The sequence below is a fragment of the Emys orbicularis genome, chromosome 16 (assembly GCF_028017835.1).
Source record: "Emys orbicularis isolate rEmyOrb1 chromosome 16, rEmyOrb1.hap1, whole genome shotgun sequence".
Classification (NCBI taxonomy): domain Eukaryota; kingdom Metazoa; phylum Chordata; order Testudines; family Emydidae; genus Emys; species Emys orbicularis.
The window spans coordinates 13824740-13852319 of NC_088698.1; the positions used below are offsets into that span (position 1 = coordinate 13824740).

Here is a 27580-nt window from a genome sequence, read left to right on the forward strand (position 1 = left end):
AGAATTCTCTGTAGTAACTCAGATCCCACCCCATCTAACATCCCATCACAGGCCATTGGGCATATTTACCGCTAATAATCAAAGATCAATTAATTGCCACCCAGCTTCTTTGTCACGTGTGAAGAGACCTCATCATCACCTCCACATTCCTCTACCAGATATGTGGGTTTTGTAGTAATTTAAACTCTGGTTGTGCCACTGGTGCAGTTTTAGAGACATATAGGAGAGGAAGGGTGCAGGTACCCGGGTGCTAGAAATAGCAGGTAGGCTGCTGGTGTGATTGGGGCACTACACCTGATGGATTGAGTGTGTAGCAGATGATGTGCAGGACCCTGTGCAACTGCATACATAACATATGGGTGTTGCTGCTAATACATTTGATTAAACATAAAAAAAAGGTACAGCTTTTCCTTTTGCCATGAAATTGACCTGAGGATATAATCCCCCAGGGATGGGTCCAACTCACATTAAAGTCAGTGATAGATTCCCATTAGCCTCAATGAGAATCTTTCCATTGACTTTAACAGGAGTTGGATCAGGCCCTTAACCTATGCTCCAAAATCCATTCTAACTGGTGATTCTGTTAATGTTACACAGAACATTTCTCTGTGTAAGAGAAGTAGGTAAAAAGTCAGGAGCATGAAATAAGTAACTGGGATCAGGTGGGTCATCTGTAGGAGGCACATAACAGGTTCTGACTCAACATAAAACTGCTGTGTCATACCATGACATTCAATACATACTAACTGGGGAGAAAGGGATTTTTGAGGCTGATATTTTTGCTGCATCCTGACCATACAGACTTCATTTTTGTACCTAGCCCTCAAGAAATCCAGTGTGTAACTGGGCTTATTGTTATACCTTTTACTGTGCACATCCCTCCCCTGTTCCTCTGGGCTCTATTGCTGCTTTTCACTTTCTGAAATAATAAATTGTGAAGTGAATCTGAATCCACTCTCACCCTGATGATGTGCTGTCTCAGTGGTGTGTTTTGCAGTATAGTTATAGAGGAACAGAGTCAAAAGCCTGCCTTATGTACAAACCTCATTACTGTAGTGCAGCTTATTGGCATTTTAAGCAAGTGATTATCAATCAGGGATTTGGCAGTATGAGTTTTAAAACAAGAATTTCTACTGAAAAACGTCAATTGCACCATTCAATTTTTAAACATCTTTTTTCCTTGCCCACAGATTTCACTCTGAAAAATATTATTTTGGGGACAGGCCTCAGTCACTAAATTATTTTTTTTTGAAACATTAATGGTTTTTTTTTTTTTTTTTTACAGTTTTGGTAATTTATTTAGTGGCCAGCAATTTATGTTTTTAGTAGGGCTGTCAAGTGATTTTAAAAAATTAATCGCGATTAATCTCATGATTAATCGTGCTGTTAAACAATAATAGAATACCATTTATTTAAATATTTTTGGATGTTTTCTAGATTTTCAAATATATTGATTTTAATTACAACACAGAATATAATGTGTACAGTGTTCACTTATATTTATTTTTGATTACAAATATTTGCACTGTAAAAAAGAAAAGATATAGTATTTTTCAATTCACCTAATACAAGTACTGTAGTGCAATCTCCTTATCATGAAAGTTGAACTTGCAGATGTAGAATTATGTACAAAAAAAACTGCATTCAAAAATAAAATAATGTAAAACTTTGGAGCCTACATGTCCACTCAGTCCTACTTCTTGTTCAGTCAGTCACTCGGACAAACAAGTTTGGTTGCAATTTGAAGGAGATAATGCTGCCCGCTTCTTGTTTACAATGTCACCTGAAAGTGAGAACAGGCATTTGCATGGCGCTGTTGTAACTGGCGTCACAAGATATTTACGTGCCAGATGCGCTAAAGATTCATATGTCCCTTCATGCTTCAACCACCATTCCAGAGGACATGCGTCCAAGCTGATGACGGGTTCTGCTTGATAATGATCCAAAGCAGAGCGGACCCACGCATGTTCATTTTCATCATCTGAGTCAGATACCTCCAGCAGAAGGTTGATTTTCTTTTTTGGTGGTTTGGGTTCTGTAGTTTCCGCATCTGAGTGTTCTTTTAAGACTTCTGAAAGCATACTCCACACCTCGTCCCTCTCAGATTTTGTCAGCACTTCAGATTCTTAAAACCTTGGGTCAAGTGCTGTAGCTATTTTTAGAAATCTCAGATTGGTACCTTCTTTGCGTTTTGTCAGATCTGCTGTGAAAGTGTTCCTAAAATGAACATGTGCTGGGTCATCATCCGTGACTCGTATAACATGAAATATATGGCAGAATGTGGGTAAAACAGAACAGGAGACATACAATTCTCCCCCAAGGAGTTCAGTCACAAATTTAATTAATGCATTATTTTTTTAACGAGCATAATCAGCATGTAAGCATGTCCTTTGGAATGGTGTCCAAAGCATGAAGGGGCATACAAATGTTTAGCATATCTGGCATGTAAATACCTTGCAACGCCAGCAGGGCCGGCTCTAGGTTTTTTGCTGCCCCAAGCAAAACCATTTTTGGCTGCCCCCCACCCCAGCCCTGGGCTCTCCCCCTTCCCCCTCTCCCCCCTTCCTGCACCCTCCTGCCGCCCCAGCCCTGGGTCACTGGTAACTCGCTCCCAGGGCGGGTCATTCAGCAGGAATTTTGGATGTGCACAGAACACAGACAGGATTGGTTCCCATATGGTTACAGAACTGGAGGATATCTGGATGCATATTATAAGACTGTCCTACATAAATGAGGAAAAGTTGAGGTGCCTTTATTATTCTTTTGTTCCATTCTTTGTTTCTATGGGGAATTTGCCAATGCCCTATCACTGTCTTCCTTTTAAACAAATACAACTAAAACTTAAAAAAAAAAAAAAGCAATGGCTGTTGAAAATAGCAATTCCAGTCCTAATAACCACTGGGAAGCATTTCTTGCTCAATTTATTCTACTTTGTCTACAGCAAGTTACAGTGGATCAGTATATTTGATTTGGGGGAAATGAAGTAACAGCTGCCCAAATTGAGCTTGAGCACTCCTGAATTTTGAGGGTGTTCAAATCTGGAAGGCAGGTGCTAGATTCCCTTTCTGAATATTAGCTAAATCTGGAAAAGAAAAGTCAATTGCTGCTTCCATGGCTCAGAAGTGTAAATCCTACTATGTGCCTGGTACTGTATCTAAAGCTGCCCAGTCTAGTAGAGCCTCCCCTCCCTTACTTTTCATTTTAAATTCTAGTGGGATCCACGTACCTCCCTTGCTAGGCTTCAGATAGAGAGGTGCACTGTCCATTTAGTCCACCCAATTCTTTCTTTGGGGGACAGCCCAGGGCTGGGGCGGCAGGAGGTGTGTGTGTGGGGGGGGGGGGGGGAAGAGCCCAGGGCTGGGGCAGCAGGGAGTGTGGGCAAGGGAGAGTCCAGGGCTGGGGCAATACAGTGGTGCGGGGGGAGCCCAGGGCTGGGGTGGGGGGTGGCAAAAAACCTAGAGCTGACTCTGTCCCTACCATTCACAGCAAGCTGCAGGTTTCAGTTCCATACTCCTTCCCCCTCCCTTTCCTGTTGCTAGTGGCTGAGGGAATGCTGGGAAATGTAGTTCTTTCCCTGCTCCAGGGCTGGCTCTATAGGCAGGGAGCTAACCAAGGAACTACAGCTCCCAGGGCCCCCTGTTGGTTCTCAGCTCCCATGCTGGATTCTTGCGCCCCTGCAAATGTGCCGCCCCAAGCAACTGCTTGCTTTGCTGGTGCCTAGAGCTGGCCCTGAACGCCAGTAACAAAAGTGCCATCGGAATGTCTGTTCTCACTTTCAGGTGACATCGTAAATAAGAAGCAGGCAGTAGTATGTCCTGCAAATGTAAATAAACTTGTTTGTCTTAGAGATTGGCTGAATGAGAAGTAGGACTGAGTGGACTTATAGGCTCTAAAGTTTTACATTGTTTAGTCTTTGCTTGCAGTTATGTAACAAAAAAAATCTACAATTGTAAGTTACACTTTCACGATAAAGAGATTGCACTACAGTACTTGTATGAGGTGAACTGAAAAAATATCATTTCTTTTGTTTATCATTTTTACAGTGCAAATATTTGTAATAAAACATAATATAAAGTGAGCACTGTACACTTTGTATTCTGTGTTGTAATAGAAATCAATATATTTGAAAATGTAGAAAAAATCTAAAAATATTTAATACATTTCCATTGGTATTCTACTGTTTAACAGTGCAATTAATCACAATTAATTTTTTAATCGCGATTAATTTTTTTTAGTTAATCGCGTGAGTTAACTGCGATTAATCAACAGCCCAAGTTTTTAGTAAATATCCAAAATAAATTCCAAAGTGAAATCCATGTCACTTCTTTTCCGATATCTTCAGATTGGGCTATGAAAGCCAAATGACTCCATAGATCTGGAGAGAATCATAACCAGCATAATTTTAAAAGGCATCATTTCTGGAATACGTATATCATTTTATTACAGTAAATATGGGAATAAACTTTTGTTATATGTCAAAGTAGAAAGATGATGACTAACAAGCAAATATTTATGAGAATTATGCCAATTTTTATTGGAGATGCTGCAGGCGGGATAGGAAGGAAAATGTATCTCTTATGGAGCTATCCCAAAATCAAGGTATCCAGCTTCCATGTCTTTGGTCAAATACAGGATAAAAGTCCATGTTTTCAATGGACCTTAGCCCTACCTGACCTTTTTTTTTTTTAGTGCAAATTTCCCACATTTTTGTGGCTATAAATAAGATGCAAGCTCAAATATAAGCCGCTGGACACATAATTCCCTGATTTGTAAGCACAAATATACGGGCCTTTGATTTATTTGTAGGCACAAAACATGCTGGTGCATATTGTGTCCACAAAAAATGAAGACTGAGGAGCAGACCCCCAGCTTGTGTGAATTGTCATAGCTCTTTTGCCATGTCATCAAATGAAACAATCTATCAGACATAGTGATTATTGGTATGTTCTATAGTCCTTCAGAAGAGTCGAGTACCCACAACCCCAGTTGAAATCAATGGGTGTTCAGCATCTCTGAAAATCAGGCCCCTTTGTGACAGTTGTTAGTATTTAGCATTTAATTGGAATTGTACATCGTCCAAAACACGGTACATTCAGACAGTATCTTTTTTTTTTCTCTCTGTTTCCCTGTCTGTTGCCCTCATCACTGTAGTATCTGATCACCCTCCAAGTACTTAAATATAGACATTACGGCAACAATCTCTCTCCTTGCCACACTGTGGCTTCTTGATTAGTTTATAGGGCTTTAAATGTTTTTTTTTGTTTCTGTGATAGAGTTGTTGCATGTATACAAAGAACTTACTGAGGGAAAATTGGATTGAAGAAATGAGTTTTAAATTTAGTTCTGAAGGTGGTGAGGGCATTGATGGTCATTCCTAGCTCTCATGGGAGTGAATTTCCTAGTTTAGGTTCCTCTCCTATGAAAGTTCTATCTCCCAAGTTCACAAGCCTCCACCCATTAGTGAACATTTTCATTGTTTCACTGTTTGAGCATTGGCCTGCTAAACCCAGGGTTGTGAGTTCAATCCTTGAGGGGGCCACTTGGGGATCTGGGGCAAAATCAGTACTTGGTCCTGCTAGTGAAGGCAGGGGGCTGGACTCGATGACCTTTCAAGGTCCCTTCCAGTTCTAGGAGATGGGATATCTCCATTAATTATTTATTTTTATTTATTAGCTGTCATGGGAGGTCACAGTCCTACAGGGAGAGCTGATCTTTCACGTAGGTCAAGACAATCAAAGAGTGGGTTTTCAATATCAGGGTGGAGACCATGAACTTGACTCTCTTCTCAATGAGAAGCCAGAGCTGAGACTGGAGCACTAGTGTGAATGTGTTTATGGTTACCTATGTTACTAAGCAGACAGGTTGCTGAGTTTTGTATTATATAGTGGTTTTTCATGACATGGTTTCATTCCTAGATGTAATGAATTGCAATAATCATGCCTGTTGGTCACAAACAGCTGGATCACTGTGGTCAGATCTTTCTCTGACAGAACTGAAATAAAAGCAAAGAACTAAAGGCTGCCCATGTTACCCTTCAAGCAGATGGAATATAGTATTGCAAGTTGAGCCAAGGATGAGAGAGTTGTGGAGGTCTAGACAGTTTAGGAATTAGATTTTCTGTTTATATTTATATTTTTCCTGATGTGATTGTGCACTTTGCTATATGGATGTGTGACATGCCATTTGTAACTTGTGGCAAAATATGGAAACATAAATTAGTCATCCTATTAGAAGGTAGATGTGGCAGGAAAACAGTAAATGTAATGGCAATTGAGTCTTGCACCCACTTACTTGTGTGTACCTGGGTATTACAGGAGAGCTGTACGCTGCAGATGTGCCTTTGTAAGGAATCATTTGTCCTAAACCAACATCTGGCTAATTGATTTTTTCAATATGCAGTTAAAATGTTCTACCATATCCCAAGCCCTGTTTCTCATGCTGAGCTGTTAAACCTCTATGATGTAGGCCAAGACTTTCTCAGTCCTATGATGTTCCTTTCATCTTGACCCAACAAGGCTGAGGTTTTTTTATACAATTGTACTTAATTTTTGTCCTGGCTGTCTTTCATTGGTTGCAGTTCCTTTTAGACAGGAAAAACAGTAGTTAGGCTATTTACAGTGCTGTATATTGTAAACAGATGATCAGAAGCTTGTTTGAAGAGGTGTTTTTACGGTTTGTCCTCTCCCTCTTAACTATATAGAGATTCATTTGACAAATTAACACACATACTTTTAAGTCCCATTTCTTTGCAATGGTTGCAGCGGAAGGGGACTTCCAATAAAAGTGACAAGTTTAGTTATGGTTAAGTGCTCATAACTTCCAGTTCTGGGATGTGTCTCTGTTAATTACTGAAACCCTCCTGATATAGAGTGGTATTAGGAGAAGGACACCATGTGTGAAGATACTGCTGTGAGCATGAAAAACAAAGACCCAAATATAAAATGGGACTGCTAGGAATAAGAGGTAAGATAGATGTGAATTATTTTTCAAATAAGATTTTATTAAGAGTCTGTTTTAGCTTCAGCTTCCAATTTGATCTTGACAGTGCATTGTGTCAATGAAATCTGACTGCTGGCCAGTCAGAACTTGGTGCAGAAGGTATGTTCCACAGGAGAATTCTTCCCCGCAGTCAGTAGAAGTTTCTTCCCAAAATGTATTGTACTGAACTCCTCTGTGATTTCCATGATTGACTTCCCCTTTGTCTCTGGAAGGAACAGATAGAAAAAAATCCCTGAGATGACAAGAACGCCCACAAAGATGAGGAAGCAGAAGGGGCCGAGGGCCTCCTGAAGACAAAAATAAAAGAGAAAAAGATGAACAAATCCTCTTCTGACACTTACTCTCTTAGATCCTTGAAGGTTGCTTTGCTTCTCAAGAATGAGAAAAAATTTCAGTCTAAAGAAGAAATGTTTCTTTACATTTTTAATATATGTATAAGACAGCGGAGGGTGGTTGACGATTGGGCCAGCTCACACCCTTCAGCTCAAGACTATGTATGCCACCTCTGCTACACAGCTGGCCTCCGCAGAACAGGGACTATGAGGTGCGTTCAGAACATTGATCACCTACATGGCATTGTAATGTACTTGCTGTGCCTTGCTGCCTAGGACAGCCAAAAAAGATGGTTTAAATTGGGAGCATTGAAGAAGAAATCCAAATTGAATTACCACAATGAGGGGGAATATCATCCCAATTACAATGAGGCCCATCCAGCCAATGGTCCCAGCAATCACACAGGCAGATGATCGGGCTGACTGGTTGAAGATTTCCATCATGACAGACGTGACTGCCCCAGCTGAAGAAGCAACATGAAAAAGTAATGAAGACATTTATGTGGGGTTTTCCAGTAGGAACTTTGGTCACCTCTTTTCCCCAAAATGAAAAAATGCAAATTCATACAATTCATATTTAGGAGCTATATTTGATCAAGCAGAACCCCAGAGAGTGAGTATTTGTGCCCAGCGCTTGGCATATGTACAGAGTTCCTGCTTCTACTGGGGGCTAGTACCAAGACAGGTTGTCAAGGCACTCATACACCATGGTTATGGCTATGGTATGAAAACCCGAATAAAAATCAGTGACATACAATACTGATATTTTATATCTGAGGTTCCAATAACAAAATGTAGCCATTTGTCAGGGACCTAGAATTAGCTTTGGTCCCAAGCGAGGACCAAAATCCTAGCAGGGAGTTGTAAGCTGGTTCTGGCATTGCCATTGTATCTGATTCAGATTGAAATTAAGAAAGGATAAAGGGATGCTAAGAGAAGGAACTGAATATGCCATCAGTTAACAATCCTGAATGGAGCTGGGGTTTTGCTTGTGAGTTGAGGATGTTGTAGGATTCTGCTTCACTCTCTTCTCTATGAAGATGTATTTACAAAGTCTAGTTCCATTTCCATATACCCACCCATATTAATGTGCTCATATAGTATGATCCAGAAGTTTCCTATCATCACCTAATTTTATGTACTCACATGGTCCAATTCCATAGGAGATAGTGAACAAGAATATGAGAATAACACTGCAGTAGGCCATCCAGGAGAACTGATTCTAGACAGAAAGCAGTGAGGAGAGAAAAGGGGAATTAATATGGTGGTAGAATAACATGCTCATTACTTTCTACTATCTGGAAAAGTGATTGCCAAGGGTCTGTTTTATATATGGGGAGTAAAATCACTTGTATCAAGGGGTGGGATGGAGGAGAGTTTAGCAGCTGAGGGAAGTGGCAGTGGGCCGTTCTTTTTGCCGGAGACCAGGGTAGCAAAAGAGATTCAGGAGCTTAAAAGGGTGTGGATGCTTTGCATTGGGGGAAAAAGAGATTTTCAGCAGCTGAGATGATCATTGGGCAGCTGTCACAGCCACTTGTAAGTGGAGAGGAGCATGAGAGGTGCTGGTGAATGAGAGAGGAGACAGAAGGAATGCTCATTGCAAAGATTTTGACAACAGCAAGGCAAGATACACCCACTGGAGACTGGTGTGTGAGGGGTTAGGTAGTAAGAAGATTGGAGAAAGACTAGATCAGGGCACCTTGCTCATGGGACAGTTACTCTGGCAGCTGGAATGCGGATAATGCTGGTTTAGGAGGAGGCAGCACAGAGACCCCTCCAGTGAGGACAAGGATGAAGGCCTCATAGAAGGAGCCATGAGTATTCACGTAACATTCAGCCCTGCATTTGTTAGAGTGCAAAACTAAGGCTGACTGTGAGTCTCCCACCAAATGGCACCATGGGGATCAGGCTTAATTTGAAAATAACATAAACAGCAGTTTCGTGGAAGTGGGAACAGGGCACCTCAAAAAGAAAAGCTTCCTTACCTGCAGTGAGAGAGCTGTTACTAGGAATACCAGCATCCCTGCCATCAACCCATAACCACCCCATAACAGCATCCGTCTGCCAAACCGGTCAATGATGGAGCTCTGAGGATCAGAAAACACATTGACATTACTGGAAACATGGCAAATTCCAACCTCCACTCCCCAAGGGAATTTGGGTTTCATTCTCTCTTGCTGTCTCCTTCATTCCTTTTTCTCTAAGGAGTACAGAAATAAGTGTAATCGTGAAACGTCTGTTAGCCCTGTGATCAAGCACTATAGCAGCACAGCTGCAGTGATGTAGCTGTGCCACTGTCGTGTAGACATGCCCTGAGCTGAGCTTCCCCCATCTTAAACTTCTCTTCCAAGTCTCAAAAAGACTTGCAGGTGTGGTGAGGTGGGGCCACTTCAGCCCGGAGAAACTCCTTAGCCCCTTCCTGTTGCGGGGTTTATGTTGTCTTTCACAGTTTCATATGGTGGGGTAGTGGTGACACAAAAAGATTCTTCAGTTCATGTATAGAAAGAGCAGTTTGTTTTAAGAAGGAACTGGCTCAAAACACATTTCCTTTTACCCTCCAAACCCAAGTCAGGTCTGACTTACACACAGGATGTTCGAGAAGAATTCACAGATCCCAACTCCTAATGCTATATATGGAATAAGGTCTTCATCCAGCCTGGCTGTGCAGAACACTTCAAAGGTATAAAAGTAGATCTGGAAAATGCAGTGAAAAGGAATTTTAACAATCAAGTGTAATCAAGGTACACCTCTACCCCAATATAATGCGACCTGATATAATACGAATTCGGATCTAACACGGTAAAGCAGCGCTCTGGGGGGGCGGGACTGCGCATTCCGGTGGACCAAAGCAAGTTCGATATACACGGTTTCACCTATAACACGGTAAGATTTTTTGGCTCCCGAGGACAGCGTTCTATTGGGGTAGAGGTGTATGTGAGGTGTGCTTGTGCAGCAGCATTCAGATCTCGATCCTTCACCAGTACATTATCACCAAGTGGGTTTTTATTGGGGGGGAGGAGGGGTCAGGAGAGGAAACAGAGGGGCCTGGATTCTATTTGGACAAAGAAAGAGGAGCTGAGGCAGCTGTTTGAAATCTGAAATTCGAGGGTCTATTAGGGATTAACAAAAGGGTTTTGAGCGTCAAGAAAAGAATGGAGTTTAAAGAAGCATTGTGTTAGGAGAAAGGAGGGAGTAAATAAGAGAATTGGGAGAAGGAGCTGATTGGAGCCAAAAGAAGAATGGTATTGGGCGAAGGAGACGAGAAAGAGAAAAGTTCTTAGGGCCCTTGCTGTCTGGTTTGGCAGAGGCTTGTAGAAGGAGATCCCTTGATACCACACAGAATGAAAGAACAGGAACTTAAGGAAAACTGAGACCCAAATCTGTACAAAGAGTTCTCAAGGTCCAAGACGGAGAGAGTGAGCTTGTACAGCCATCTGTCCTAGAGAAAGAGCTTCTAGTGAGAACAGAAATGAAATCAATGGGACAATACCCTTTCAGGGAACATTAACATCCACTGTGCTGGACCTATTATATACACAGGCATGTGTACACTTTAGAGTGCTGAGAAGCATGGTACTGTTAATGTCAGTGAATGTTACCACACAACTTTGTGCAGTGAACTATCTATGAGGAGGAGAAAAGAGGATCAAGAGGAAGTAATAAGTAGGAACTGTGGCTCTGTAATGTTCTCAGCGCTACCTAATAACAGTTCTGAAGTTGGAATTGAGGAATACTCAACTGCATTCAAGCCACAAAGCTGTATACTCATCATAAGGAGAATTATTATACACAACTGCCAACGCAAGGCTGGTTCTTTCATCACTTCCAGGACAGTCATGGTTTTGATGCTTTTCATTGCTGCCTTCTCCTTCATCATGTCATCAAACTCTGCTTGATGATCCCCTTCACCCCAGAGCTGCTTCATGGCTATGGAAGAAAAATAGCAAAGCATAATTAGTAGTATTGTTTTTTATTTATAACACTGTAGTGCCTTGCAGACCTATCAATCAGCTGATCCATCCACTCATCTCCATTATTCAATTGGCTAATGAATTAGTGATTAGATTATTCATTAATCATAATTCAGTCCATCTATTGATCCATCAGTCACTGATTGAAGAAATCAATCAGATATTGCTTAATGGAACACACTATTACACACTGCTATTAGCTGGTAGATGTCTATCTCTTGTTTGTGTAATACAGTAATATTTTAGAGGGTGATCTTGAATTACTGCAGATTAGTAATTTTTGTCTACACTAATTTAGATCTACATCAATATCAGTACAAGATCCTTGTTGATTAGAATTCTTAAGAAATATAATTGGTGGATGATGGGAAACTTGGTTCCATCTAATAGGCCCACCCCTTCAATGGCTATTAGGGTGACCAGATGTCCTGATTTTATAGGGACAGTCCCGATATTTGGGGCTTCATCATATATACATGCCTATTACCCCCCCACCCCCGTCCTGATTTTTCACACTGGTCACCCTAATGGCTATCATATAACAAATCAGAGATTTGGAGAAAGGCTTGTCCCATTTTACCTTTCAAACAACCTTCAGTGTCTTCCTTTTGTATCAAAAGGTAGGGTGGGGACTCAGGGAAGAATGGCAAAGAGACCAGCTGGACAAATGCTGCAATTCCACATACGGCTAACAGCAAAGGCCACAAGGATTCAGTTCCTAAAAACTCTCTGTAGAGAGCATATAAAATATATTTATGGTTTAATAAAATAAAATAAAATAACTATTTCCTGGAGCAAAAAGTGGACCAACAGATGCTATATACAGATGGAAATGGAGAAGATAAATTGAAAGAAAATTTGGATAACTGGAAAGGAAAATAGCTAAGTAAGTACCTTAGTTCTATAGTTTGTTCTGAGGTTTTTCCCATTATTAAAAAATAAAAATTCAGTGGATTTTAATCCATGCAACTACTATCGAGACCAATGATGCAATTCTACATAAGACTGAAGAATTCAGATCCTCAATATTCATGAGTTACAACTATATACAATTATTTATTAGTAACTTTAGCAACTTCTTTTTTGTGTGATAAGTAGAGAAACTGACACAATATGCACAGACAATGGGAAAAATGGATGAAAAGAAAAAATATTTAGGCTGCTTGGTCCATAGATAAGTACATATATTCTACCTGGAGAAAGGTAGTAGCCTAGGACTTGGGAGACAAGTTTTTGATTCTGTGCTTTGACACAGAGTTCCTCTGTGATGGTGGGCAAGTCACTTAGCCTCTCTGTGCCTCAGTTCCCCATTTTAAAAATGGGGATTATAGACTTATCTATCTCACAGGTGGATTGTGAGGATAAGTATATTAAAGATTGCAGGGCTTTGGAGTGTGCTCCGGCTCCGCTCCAGCTCCAGGCAAAAACCTGCAGCTCCACTGCTCCAGAGCTGCTCCTCGCTCCAGCTCCGGGCTCCGCTCCAAAGCCCTGAAAGATTGTGGTGTGCTCACCTACTGTGGTGATGAGGCCATGTACGTATGTAAAATAGACAGGTACCTTAATCCCATAATTTGTCCTAAAACTTTTCCTAGTGTCAAAAACACAAGAGCACTGGTGTTTGCAAATCCACGCAGCTTCTTTGGTGAAATTTCTCCTAGGTATTGACCATGTGCATTCATACATATTCCTTGAATGAGGAGAAGAAATAGGAAAGTTATATTTATAGAAAGAAAAGTTACCTTTTTTTCCAAATCATATTCTGCCAAACTGTAGCACTCTCCTTTTTTGAATTGTTTCTTAAGTATCCTCTACAATAAGTAGTCAAACTGGAAAATTACATCTTCTAAAACAACACGTTTAATAAATCACTATTCGGATTACCAATTTCAGTTGAGTCCTTGTGGAAGTAGATGGTGATTTGCTATAATTTATTATTGCACAATCCCTCCCCAGCTGGCTTAATATGCAGGAGGACTGCTTGAGCTGCACTATCCTATAGATGTGTGCAGCCTGCTTCCTCTGATGCTGGGTGTGGAATGACCCCCACCTCCTCCCTAATCCTTCCTGCTCCACCTGGGGTGCTGTGCTCCCCGAGGAGCTCTGAGAGGGAGTGGTCCCTATGTTCTCCCAAGAGAATAACTTGTGTACATACAGTAGCGTGAGGTCCTACCTGCACTGATGCCATAGAGGAAGCGTCCAATCAGAATCATCTCAAAAGACTTGGCGGTCTTACTGAAGCCCATGTACAAGGCAATTACCATTATGAGCATATTGTTGCACAACAGACATTTCTTTCTGTACCAGCAAATGAAATACAGATGTGAATCAGATTTTCCCATAAATATCTCCTCTGTCACTTTGAACAAATGGACTCCTGTTATCCAGTGAATGTACAGACCAAGCCATGGCTGCTCTTAAAAACCAATGCTTTGGGGTGTAGCAATTTCTGTTATGTAGTGACATGAGAGACACCAAAGGGGAGCACTCCACTGAGGTTATAGTGGATTCCTGAAGAGAGAAGTGCTGAGATAAAATAGTTAAACAGTATTAATTGCTCCCTTTCTAGGATCCTACATCCCATCAAAAATATTACACCTATCCCAAAACATAGAAGGAAAAAGTCATCTTTGTAAAAGCCAAATTAAATGGCTATATTAAACAAGAGAGAATTCGAGTTTCATTCTCTCTTTAGACGAGCAGAAGAGAAGTGAGCTTTGTTTACATTTTCTGAAGCACTAAATATATTCCTAGGGGCAAGAACTTGAAAGGTTTTTTTTAAAGTACTCCAGCAATTAAAAACAAAAAGCCTTCTGCTTCAGGCAATCTATCACAACCTCAGAAAAAATCTTTCTACCCTTGGGCAATATTTTACAGCTGTTGTCCCAGGAAATAAATATTTGCATACTAGAGAATCTCTTGAGAATGGAGCTCAAATAAAATTTCAGTGAAAAGATATGTTTACATGTTACATTGAATAATTATGAAATGAATAATACATAATTATGAAAAGAACAATAAGGAAACAGTAACAATTGTGTATTTTTATCAGTCTAATTTACATATGCTTATTTATTCTTATAATATTCTATCTGTTTTTTTCACTTTCATCAGCAGAGTCTTTAAGAATTCCCACATTCCCTATCCTATATTTCGCCAAGAAAGAGTGTTTTTCAGTGGCAATTCTATTGGACAGATATTAAAATAATGTTTAGCCCCTCCTCCCAGCCTGTTGGAAAGAAATTGTATATACAATCAACCATAATGGAAATGTGTTTGTGTATCTTTAAGGGATGAGACAGCTTGTTAACCTTTGGAACTCTGATTTCTTGTTTAAGGACACTTGAAAACTTTGTGTTCTGAAGGCTTGGAGATTGGGTAGGGCAACTTGGTCTGGATTTTATAGAGACTTTCTGGCAGCTGAAAGTGGAGATAAATCTAGGATAGTGGCAGAAAAGATAGGTTGGGGAGGGTCAAGTGGAGGTGTGTGTTCAAGGGAGTTGGTTGGAGAGGGAACCAGTAGCAGGAAGAAAGGTTGAGTGGAAGCATATAGTGTGAGAGTGTGAAGTGGCCCAAAAGCTGAGAACTGGGATGGGGGAAGAGGAAGAAGCAGAGATACAAAGAGATGAGGTAGGGAACTAGCATCTGGGAAGCAGATACTATTGGGCACATCTGCAGTTTGTTGAAAGGGGTCTGCAGCTGGTATATTTACTACTGCAGGGAATACAGAATCATGAATTTAGCCCTGGTAGGTAAGTAAATGGAGAAATTATGTTCAAAAAGTGTGTGTGTGGTGTGTTTTTTCCCCTCAGGGGTTCTACCAAGGGAAGGCACCTTCACTTTCCACAAGAGGCTCTCTAGTTGTTTTGCTTGTGGAGACTGCAACAGGGAGGAACTAAATTAATTCATCTCCTGACTGACCTGGCCACACACTCTTCTCAACTAGCAGCACTGCAGACTTGTGCAGCTGCAACCTCTCCATGGATTTTATACTGCTGGGGGCCCTGCACCCTGCTTCACACAGACTGAAGCTGGTGAAAAACAGGGGTGATTTAGCCTATATTCAGTTAGCGCTCAGTCCTAGTCCCTTGTAGTTTTGCAATTGACTTCAATGAGACGAAGTTTTAGCCTTTAATAATGTAGGAACTTAAACGGTTTTTGTTTTTATTTATTTAAAAATCATTTTGTTCCCTTTTCAGTAAAATGTTTTTCAATGTTAAATTAACTAAATGGTAGCCCAAGCAAACTGCTTAGCTGGTTTGTTAGCTGATTCCATTGTTACAATTCCTCATTAGTGAGCTGTTCAGAAAAGATACATACTTTCCATATTTCACAAACAGGTATCCACTACACAGACACCCCAGTAGTCCCCCTACACAGTAGATAGACACAATGAGGGACCACAGCAATGTGATGGTCTCCTGATGGAGGGGAGAGCCATATCGCTCCAGCCAGGTTTTGTTGATAAACCTCTTAATGTGCTGAGAAGGAAAAGGGGATTTTCATTAACAGTAATTATGACTCCAATGCATTATACACAATCATACTTCATTATATTTAAAGCTGGTTTTGGTTTCAACAAATAGTTGCTATTTAAAGAATGACAACATGAGACTTACTTGCAAATAAAAGTTTAGGAAGAGCCCACATACCCACATTTCTTGTTATTACCAATCTGTATCTCTGAAAATTCATTTTGAATGGCTATATATTAATTTCACAATGGAGGAATAATGGGGTGGTGCTAAAGACTGGCAGTATTATACACATCTGCAGTAGAATTAAATGATGTCAGAAATGCTGTTTATTATTTTTAATTAACATTTTGATTGAATTTATTGCTTACAAAAACAAGAGACTAGTAGTATGTGAGCTTCCCCAATAAATTCTGATAGTACACCTAATCCTTGACATGATGGTATTATTAATTAATTAATATTATTACAGTCAAGGGCTTCTCTCTTAAGCAAAGACTGCAGCAAATTGTGCCACGTTTTTGATGACTGTATGATGCAATAACCAAACTTGTTTTCACGCATAACCTAAACAGTCTTTGAATCCAAGTGTTGAGAGAGGAAAGGCTACTGCACAATCTCATCCACTGAAACTTGACTTGAAAAATGTTGTGTAAATTTCCACACTCAAATGTTGGATCCTGTTATGGATTCCTTTTAAATATCAGTGTTCTTGAGTGTAGGGGAGTGATGGGGATAATGGGAGGAAGGCCAAAGGACGTTTTGAGAGTTGAAACCTCAACCACACCACCACTTCTTAACCTTGATGTATACCCTTTATGTTCATCAAGTTTATAGTTCACACACACCCCTTACTACCCAGTCCATGGAGTGTGACCTAAGGGATGATATAGATACTTCAAAATGAAGAAGACAGTAGCAGAGAGGGATTTACCAAGAATCCTCTTCCTAAGTCCCTCAGTTCAGCAATAGACTACACAGGGAATAGTGCTCATTTCCCAATGTCCTCAGCCTTTCAAATGCTATCTGTGGAGTGAAGTTCTGTCCTTTATCCAGACTCTGATCCTACTCTTTCTTACAGTACAGAATGGGAATGGAAAGAGCTGGAAACATTCTCAATGGAAAGACTTAATGAAGTATTTTAAGGACAAGGAGCATCCTCAAGCTAAGACCCAGCCCCATGAAAATTCAACCAAAGAGGTGTCTTTGATTAAGGCTTTGCTTACCATGGAAGGGTAGTTCATCACAGAAAGATGAAAACCTGGTAAAAGGGTTCCACCAATTCCCAGCACAAGCATCATTTGAAATAGCCCCCGATAGTGAATCTACAAAAATATGATAAAACACACCCTCAGTTTATGGTCAGATCCATGTATCTACAGCTCTCCCTTTCCAGAACCATGTCTTATTCACTGCAGACACTTCTAGCTATAGAAACCTTTTCACACTATGCAAGGTTCCAGCCCAAAAGGGTGCCATCAACCATTCAAAGATGCCCCCCATCCCAGCCAAGTGGTCAGAGAAAACCAACATCCATTGGAGTCTCCTCATCTAAAGAGACAAGACAAAGAAAGACCCATTACTATCCACTACATGAGAAGGACCATTGCATTCAGGACAATAGAGTTGACAATGTGTCAATGAACATGTAAATATGCTGTCCAAAGGCCTATTAATGATACTGGGATGTGTGAAACTGCAGAATTTCATCCCCTCTTATCCCATGTTACCTGTTTTATTTCTACAAAGGGAGAACTTTTATTCTTTACCATTTTTGTCAAAACAATAATTCAGGAACTGGCTAAAGAAGATTTTTTTCATATTAGGCTTACTACACTGAGGCCATATCTACACTTCCACTTAAGTTGGCAAAACTTATGTTGCTCGGGGATGTGGAAAAAACACACCCCCTGAGCGACAGAAGTTTTGCCGGCATAAGTGGTAGTATGCACAGTGCTATGTCGGCGGGAGAGCTTCTCCTGCTGATCTAGCCATCACCACTCATTTGAGGAGGTTTTTTTATGTCGACAGGAGAGCTCTTTGCCATCGACATAGAATGGCTACATGAGTGATCTTACAGCGCTGCAGTTGCATCGGTACAGCTGTGCCACTGTACGCTCACTAGTATAGACATGGCCTGAGAGAATTGTTAGTCTTCGGATTGTTACTACCTCTGGGCCATGAGAGAACCCTGACACCCCAGGCAAGTTTGTTTTCATTCTGCCCAATACTTTGGGAAGGACTGTTGGCAGTGCTATACTTTCTCTTTGCTCCTGGAACAACCTGGAGACAATAAAGAAGTGCTCCTTCTTCTGTTGGCCATCCCAATGCAACCATAGAGCTAAGATAACTGTAAACTAACTATAACTTTAACAATTAGAACTATAACTCTCCGTCTTTCTCTACACACACACACAATGAGAGACAAGACAGGCAGCATTTTTTTCATTCTGAAAATCTAACAATCTTTCTTTTAACTGACGGTTTCACTGGTTCCTTAAACTCACTTGAGTAGTGTCACCTTTTTTTTTAGCTCTATGGATGAATAGTACTATGTAAGAGCTAATTGTTAGTATTTACTATTATGTGCTTCTCAGATCAGTACAGTATATTGTGTCCTAACAAACTCCCATTATTTTTTATGTTTATTGACAAATTTAATGTGGTTTCCTTTGTATTTTACCTCCTCATTGTATTTTGCTCACAGCCTGGAAGGATCCAACCCTAGGCACTGAAGGAATTAGCTGAAGAAATCTCTGCAAATGTTTCCAAATTCATGTATGGCAGGAGAGGTCCCGGAAGCTGGGGAAGGGCTAATGTAGTGCCTATCTTGAAAAAGGAGGAGCTGGGGAACTATAGAACAGTCAGCCTGGCTTCAATACCTGGGAAGCTACTAGAGCAATGTATAAAACATTCAATTTGCAAATACCTGGAGAATGAAGGGGTGATCACTAGCAGCCAGCATGGATTTACTAAAAACAAATCTTGGCAAACCAGCTTGATTTCGTTTTTTGACAGGGTAACTGGTTTGGTGGATAGGGGAAATGTGGTGGACATAATATACCTGGACTTCAGCAAGGCTTTTGACACAGTCCCACATGACATTTTGATAAGTAAGCTGGAAAAATGTGGACTTGGCTCAACTACCATTAACTGGATACATAATTGGTTAAACAACTGCAGATAAAGAGAACTATTAATGGAATTATGTCAGATTGGGGGGGAGGTCTCAAGTGGGGTTCCATAAGGATATGTTCTGGGTGCGGTGTTGTTTAACATCTTTACTTTATTAATAACCTGGATGTAGGAATAGAGAACATGATCAAATTTGCAGATGACACAAAGCTTAGGGGGATTGCCAACACTTTGGAGTATAGAGCTAAAATTCAGAGAGATCTTGATAAAGTGGAGAACTGGGCTATAGATAACAAAATGAAATTCAGCAAAGACAAATGTAAGGTGCTACACTTCGGGAATTAAAACTAAATGAACAAATGCAAAATGGGAGATAACTGGCTTGGCAGCAGCACAACTGAGAAGGATCTGGGAGTTGTGGTGTATCACAACCTCAACATGAGTGAGCAATGCTGTTGCAAAAAAAAAAAAAAAAAAAAAAGGTAAATGCAGTTTTAGATTGCATTAACCAAAGCATAGCATGCAAGTCATGGGAGGTGATAGTACTGATCTATTCAGCATTGAATAGTCTCAGCTGGAGTTCAGTTTTAGTCACCAATGTATAGAAAGGATGTAGAGAAACTGGAAAGGATCCAGAGGCAAGTGACAAAGATAATTGAAGGGATGGAGTGCAAGCCATATGAGCAAAGGCTGAAGGAACTTGGTATGTTTATTTGGGAAAAGAAGAGATTATGGGTGGACATTATAGAGGTCTTCAAATACTTGAATGGCTGCCGGAGAAAAGTTGTTCTCTCTTGCCACAGAGGGCAGGACAAGAGGCAATGGGTTCAAACTACAGCATAGAAGATTTAGATAAAATCTCAGGAAAAACTTCCTAGCTGTAAGAACAGTAGGACAATGGAACAGACTGCCTAGGGAGGTTGTGGAAGCTTCTTCATGGAAGGTTTTCAAAAGGAGGCTGGATAGCCATCTGTCTTGGATGGTTTAGACATGACAAATCCTGCATCTTGGCAGAGGGTTAGACTAGATGACCCTTGCGGTCCCTTCTAACCCTATGGTTCTAGGAGTCTATAACCCTTATTATGTCAGCATGGGACTTCAAAAGTTATAAAACAGAGCTTTAAAAACCCCCTTGAGATTGTTATGAAAATAATGAGACTCTAAAATAAATGGTTTCAGAGTAGCAACCGTGTTAGTCTGTATCCGCAAAAATAACAGGAGTACTTGTGGCACCTTAGAGACTAACAAATTTATTAGAGCATAAGCTTTCGTGGGCTACAACCCGAAGAAGTGGGTTGTAGCCCACGAAAGCTTATGCTCTAATAAATTTGTTAGTCTCTAAGGTGCCACAAGTACTCCTGTTATTTTTCTAAAATAAATGTGATGGATTCTTTGTGTCTATATTATTATTTTTGAACTCTAGGGGAAGTTCCCCCTCTCTCAATGAGGAGGAAGAATGCCCTCATACGGGTGTTAATGCATTTTGAGATGAATTTTCACACACCAGTTCAATCTCTGTACTGTTCATGGAGCTTGGTTTCTCCTGCTTTCCCACATCACCTTGCAGGCTCGCATACAGCTTTTTCTCATTTATACTTGGATATTTTTAGGACATGTTGCCTCCTCCTGGCCCCTCAGAGCGAAAGCAAAGGCACAAGTGTCTTACCACAATGCTGTTTTGCTGTATTTCCTCTTCTTCCTCCCTTGCTGTGCTTCTAACTGTCCCAGCACCTTGAGGTAATCATCCGTTATCAACAGTACCTCCCTATTTTTGTTAAAGGGGTATTGCCCCCAAAATAGTTTTCTTGCTCTGTCCATCGTAATCACTACCAAAAAGACCCATTAGGTAGCCTCTTGTTGTACTCTTTATAACTATATCACACTGTTTTAAAGATTGTTTAATGAAAATATACAGTACCTTCTCCAGCATTGGCAGTGGCAGGTAGGAAGTGGAAGACCGATCCTTCCTATTATTAATATCTGATGTGATAAAAAAACCAGGGTACTCACCAGGTCTGACAGGCAGCTGGCCATTTCCTATTGAAAGCTCGGCTGTTCGTATCACTGGCAAGTCCCTGTCAGATGGGTGATCTGCTTTCTAAGCTTTTTTACCCAGGCATGTTATTTAAGTAATGAGGAGCTGGGATCATGGGACTGAAGTTAAATTTTTACTTTCTACGTTTTCAGTGAATTATGTTATTTTTAGTCATTGGACAGGGTTTAGACCTATTGGACTAAATATTTCAAGAAACAGATATGTCAAGCCCAGTCCAACGTGGAGAGAGATTTTCCCTCCCCCTATATTTGGAGGGCTCTTGCTGACTTGGGATGGGAGGCAGGCAACTAGTTCAGACATCAAAGCTAAACGGTGTTCCAGTTATTCTCTGATATATGAGAGATTGCTCTGAGGTTGTTTCTTGTATAATAACTTATTCATTTTAAGGCTGATGAAATGTTTAAACAGTTTAACACCATCCTCAGACCTAAGCTCGGTTATTGTTCATAGAATCATAGGCTATCGGGGTTGGAAGGGACCTCAGGAGGTCATCTAGTCCAACCCCCTGCTCAAAGCACGGCCAAATCCCAACTTTTTTTTGTTTTGTTCTTTCAGCCAGTTTCAGCCTTCAAACTTCTTACCTCACTTTTAAGACCCTGCACAGCTCCCCTCATCTTTGCTTTCATTTCCCCGTCCTCTTCTTCATTTTGTGTATGCTCCTCCCAAACTTCATCTAAGTGTCTCACTTGTATCTTCTCCCACACTTTTCTTCCACACTTTCCCTTACACTCTGAACTTCCTCCCTCTCCTTATAGACTGGATGATCTCTGCCTCTTTTGCAAAAAGAATAGGAAAACTTGTGGTACCTTAGAGACTAACAAATTTATTTGAGCATAAGCTTTCGTGGGCTACAGCCTACTTCATCAGATGCATAGAATGGAACATATAGTAAGAAGATATATATACAGAGAACATGAAAAGGTGGAAGTTGCCCAACCAACTCTAAGAGGCAAATTAATTAAGATGAGCTATTATCAGCAGGAGGAAAAAAAACTTTTGTAGTGATCATCAAGATGGCCCATTCCAGACAGTTGACAAGAAGGTGTGAGGATACTTAACATAGGGAAATAGATTTAATTTGTGTAATGACCCAGCCACTCCCAGTCTCTATTCAAGCCGGAGTTAATGGTATCTAGTTTGCAAATTAATTCTAGTTCAGCAGTTTCTTGTTGGAGTCTGTTTTTGAAGCTTTTCTGTTGCAAAATTGCCACCTTTAAGTCTGTTACTGAGTGACCAGAGATGTTAAAGTGTTCTCCTACTGGTTTTTGAATGTTATGATTTCTCATGTCAGATTTGTGTCCGTTTATTCTTTTGCATAGAGACTGTCCAGTTTGGCCAATGTACATGGCAGAGGGGCATTGCTGGCACATGATGGCATATATCACATTGGTAGATGTGCAGGTGAACAAGCCCCTAATGGCGTGGCTGATGTGATTAGGTCCTATGATGGTGTCACTTGAATAGATATGTGGACAGAGTTGGCATTGGGCTTTGTTGCAAGGATAGGTTCCTGGGTCAGTGTTTTTGTTATGTGGTGTGTGGTTGCTGGTGAATATTTGCTTCAGGTTGGGGGGCTGTCTGTAAGCGAGGACTGGTCTGTCTCCTCACTCTCACAGATCTTGGGAGACAGACCAGACCACACATATGTTAATGTCTACACAGAAAAGACAGGAATTTGGTTTTTAAGACCTCATCATGATACGCAGTTTATCTTCCTAAGAAGAATGAAGGGCTGAGTTTATCCTGCTAAGATTTAAACCTATGGTTCCAGCAAGTATAATTATTCCAAATCTGATGCTGTGATCACTAACCCTTCCCTGGCACGTAGTATTTACATTTTATAAGTTGTCAGTATATCTTGTATGCACGTACAACCCATTTGATCAAGCACAAGAAATTAATGGAAATGGCATAGTTTCTCCCTCTTGCATGGCATTGATTCAGGTTTTTGAGCAGTCACTTAACCTATGCTCCAAAATCCATTCTAGCTGGTGGTTGTGTTAATGTTACACAGAGCATTTCTCCACTTGCTGATCAAGTTCACCTAGAGAAGGGAAGTTGGTGAAAAGTCAGGCAGACAATGAATAACTGGGATCAGGTGAGTCACATTGCATGTTGTATGGAGACACAGACGAGGCTCTTACTCTGTGTAAAGCTGCTGTGTCATACCAGGAAATGCAATGCAGACTGAAGAAGACTCTTCAGACAGATGAGTTCACTGCATTCTAGGAGCCCTAACCTAAGAAGTGTTGAGTGTCCTCAATCCCCATTGAAGTCAAAGGGCAATGAGGATGTTTAGCACTTCACAGAAGTGGGTCCAAAATGCATAGACATGGGGACAGATTTACAAAGGCATTTAGGTGTCTAAAGATGGAGGTAGGCTCCTGGAGCCAGATTTTTAAAGGATTAGGCACGTAGATGCTTTTGAAAATTCCACTAGGCAACTAACTGCATCTTCAGATGCCTGAATATCTTTGAAAATCTACCGCGTTTGCAGCCTTGAGTGCTGGCAAGATCTCCACGCTGATCAAACAGGAAATGAAAATTCAAAAGTTCCTGGAGCTTTAACAGAGGCGCGGCTGTTTCCTGTGTACCTGGCTGACATGCAGTGGAGTTGAAAGTGCTCTCCAGAGCGGTCACAGCAGACCACTTAGGTCGGCGGAAGGGACTCAGTAGTGCAGACACATACATTATTTTATTGACTTAATGCGGATTATGTCGACGTAAGTTTGTAGTGTAGACCAGGCCTATGTCTGTGATGATTCATGTTTACTCAGTGTGGAAACCTCTCTGGACTTGGGAGCCGGAATGTCTCAGTGTCTTTTCATTAACTTTAATGGGCCATCCTTGTCTTTTCCTGGTCTGGACAATGGGACATTACCTGGAGCCAGTTACATGTAAACACCGGGCTTGGGAAGTACCCTTCCCTGCTATGAGTTATAGTTGACATTATGAGCACAGTTTCCTAAATACACAAATGCATAGATTCAGAACCATAGTCTGTATACGTCTCATAATGACTATGATGATCAGAACATTACAAGCTTCCATTAAAGACCTTACTTGATACACTTTTATAGTACTGTAGTACAGTATGCAATAGGCTGGTTTAACTGCTCATTTTTGGAGTTTAAACATTCTGTTCTCCCCCTGCTTATTGTATTTCAATGAAAAACAAACCTGAGGCTGTGTATTCTCAGCAAATCTGTTCTGTGTCCTCTTCTGTTAAAGAGGAATCAGACATCTTACACCCGCTTCCCTGACTCTGCCCTGCATAGACCCCAAAACACAGAACTCCAGGGAAAAACTACTCTTACATTCAAATTGTCTACCTGAAAAGAGTTCCATCTTTCAATACTTGAAAAGTGATAATAGCACAGGCTGCAGAATAACGTTTTTTTAAAAAGATACGAATTAATACTGGCATTTAACGCGTTCCTGAAGAGGCAGAATACTCATCAGGAGTAACTTGATAGGGCATGAGAGGAAGTGGTAAGAACTAAACAGCAGCAACTCCCTGTCCCTGGCTGCTATGAGGAGGAGTATACATCAAGGGCATGGGCTAGCAAGACGGTCCTGCTGTACTCTGCGTATATGTGTAAACTCATGTTACTCTCTCGTGGCTGGCAGAGGATAAGGGAAACACTAATATCACTGGTGAAGAGATCTTCTTTAGCTCAAGTGGTAAAGGCCCATGTCTGTGGAGCTGGAGTTTCTGTACGTGCTTGTGAGTTTTCTGGTAATTGTACCTGTTGTCTGCAGCACATGGATTTGTTACAGTACTTCTAGTTCTGCAAAAGATACCTGTCTTAAGGGCATATTTTCTTACCTTTGATGCAGCCCTCATTGTCCTTTCTGTCTACAAGGAGGTGGCGTGGAGAATCAGGGGGAAATGGCAACATGACCAGCTGGATTAGTGCTGGGATTGCACTGACAGCCGTGAGAATGGGCCAGAGGGCTTCTACTACTTATATCCCAGTAAGGATTTTGATTTTCTTTATTGAACTGCCCATTGCACATTCTTCATTGCAAAACTCCTTTGCTAGAAAGCTTGTGGTTATTGATACAAACTCCTTGAGGAATTTAAAGTATCACATTTCTGTTTCCATGTCAGTTGAGGCTGAGGAATTTGGGCTAAGCTGATTCAGCCTGCCACAGTCTAGCTGCCTGGGATACTAAAAGCAGTCGCTAAATTGCCTTTTACAAGCGGCTTGTGTTAACATGTTCCTATATTTTAGTAGGAGAAAAAAATGAAATAAGCCTCATGTCTCGTGATCTGAGTCCAATGCTGAATATCCTACAAGCTTTCCGATAGCTATGGCAGTGGATGCTGTTATGGCAATCACCCCAGGCAGCTTCTGGGGAGCACATTCTCCAGCATACAGTGATCCTTGTGATTTGTTGGTACATTTTCCATTTGAAATAGATGGATCTGGCTATGGTGTGTTTGTTTTGTAGTAGGGTAATGTAGGGGGTAGTGATGGGAAGAGATACGAGGATTATGCTATAAGATATTTAGGAGCAATGCTGAGCCTCGGTTTGTAGGTGTCTGACAATAGCTCCAGGTTTGGGTAAATATTTTAGTAAGTATGTTCCTTTGTTTGTTTATTTCTCACCCAGATGGCCTTTCCATGTCATATTTCCTACAGCAGACTGCTAATGCTTCATTCCATTTTAAATCACAGATTTCAACAGATACCCAGAATGCAACGGGTTTTGTATCTTGCTCAGACCTGACCCCAAAGTCTTTTTATGCAATTATATTTGTATTCCATTGATTTGATAATGTAGTTATTTTTCATCTTCAGTAACACTTTTTAAAGAACCTGTAATACAGAAAGCAGTGCCTGTCACAGGCAGCAGCAACAGGAACATTGGGGTTAGTTTTCTGTTCAGTCAGCATGTTCCTAAATACACTGTGCATGTTTTGACATTTTCACTGCTTTGCTGCACTCATTATATAGACTCCGGTGTAAAGAGAAGAGTGTACAGAGAAGGGAAAGGAAAGGTGGTACATTATGAACTTTAATTATTATTGCTACTATTTATTGAATTAAAAATGTACGTGACAACATAACTCTGATACTTTACAGAGATTTTTAAAAAGTTGCAGGCACAGATCCTCAGCCATGGTAGGACCACTTTGCTGCTGCATGGAGGAATCCTTCAGTGGTGTCAAGTGGCTGTACTGGCTCCTAAGCCTCCCCTCCCCACCCAATATTATTTATATAGTCCAATAGGTGTGCAAATTTACCTGCACTGACTCCATAGAAGAATCTTCCAAGAAGGATCATCTCACGTGATCCAAACATCTTGCTGAATCCCATCAGAGCTGCACCACTGAGAGCAGGGATGTTGTGTTATAGCGTAACTTTCTCCCTGAAATGCATAGCAAACAGATCTAAATACTGTGTGTGTCATTCACTGGTCGATAATAGTCGCATAGCATGTAAAATGGCTAAAGCTTCTGAGCTGTATTTCACTGTAATGACACCATAGCCAGGTGCTCCTTGAGGCAAGGAGGGATGGGAAAGAGACAACTGTCTTTTACAGAGTGAAAAGCTATCTGGAGTTTTTGGTGGCTATAGCACTGCATGTGTGTGCTCCTGTTGAAACAAGACTCTATGTTCAGATTGGAGGATGAGCTTCTGTAAATTATAGTTGAAGGTGATACTTTCCCCAAGTGGTTTTCCTTGAAGTATTGGCTCAACTCAGGTAATTCCCTTAAAATCCCTAAGGGATGGGGGTATTTTTTTAACTTATTGGCATTCGGTCCCAGTCTGTTTCTTCACTACTATTGGCCTTTCATCTGAAGAAGCTCATAATAGTGAATCCCCATACAGGACAATGAGGTCAGCAGTCGATCTCTTTTCTTTAAGACATGAGTCACTTGATTTAGTGGGCATTGGAGTAAACAGAAGTAGACTAGTGCAAAGGTGCTTCCTGACTTCTAAATCTAACAGACAAATATCCAGAACACATGGCCCTCAGCAGCCTCGCCCCCCAATGCTGTAAATGGACACGATGAAGGACCACAGCAATGTGATGGCCTCCTAATTGAGAGAGGAGCCATATCTCTTCACCAAATCTCACTAATGAAGCTTTTAATATGCTTGGAAAGAAAAACAAACAGGTGAACTTGGTCAACATTTCCTGGCCATACTGAAGTCAATGGCAAAACTCTCATTGACGTCAATGGGGCCAGGATTTCACCCTGTGGACTCTATACTCTGTGGGGCAAGGATGGACCTCATTGTTACTTAGCTATACAGTAAATAGAATAATCGGATCCTGATTCTTGATTGTGGCCCCTAGATGCTACTGAAATAAAAGTAATAAATAATATCACTAATGTCATCAGCTGCAGGACCATGTGAATTCAAATGTTGCCAACTTTTTAAATTTTCACCTCCCCAGTCCGAGTCTCAGCCTCAAGTTTTTCCTTTTCCAACTGTCAATACCTGCTGCAGACCTTGATTCCAATACCACAGCCCAGACTTGATCTTTTTGGACCTATGGACATCTGCTCAAATTTTGAATGTGAAGCCAAGGAATTGGGTTCAAGGGACTTCACAGAGCAAGCAAGAGGGATTGTTCCAGGGCTGAATAATAGCA

At 40.9% G+C, this 27580-nt stretch overlaps 1 protein-coding gene across 1 annotated transcript; it reads right to left on the reverse strand.

The window, feature by feature from the left end:
* Nucleotides 1–7079: 7079 nt before the first annotated feature.
* On the reverse strand, nucleotides 7080–20943 carry LOC135890475 (solute carrier family 2, facilitated glucose transporter member 11-like). The gene is made up of 12 exons (XM_065417898.1): nucleotides 20920–20943; nucleotides 17001–17099; nucleotides 15620–15780; nucleotides 13473–13597; nucleotides 12860–12989; nucleotides 11883–12031; nucleotides 11071–11258; nucleotides 9915–10025; nucleotides 9317–9418; nucleotides 8478–8553; nucleotides 7668–7795; nucleotides 7080–7286 (listed from the first exon to the last, which is right to left on the reverse strand). Exons 1-12 carry the CDS (start codon nucleotides 20941–20943, stop codon nucleotides 7080–7082), a joined length of 1500 nt encoding a protein of 499 aa, XP_065273970.1.
* Between the last annotated feature and the right edge of the window lie 6637 nt (nucleotides 20944–27580).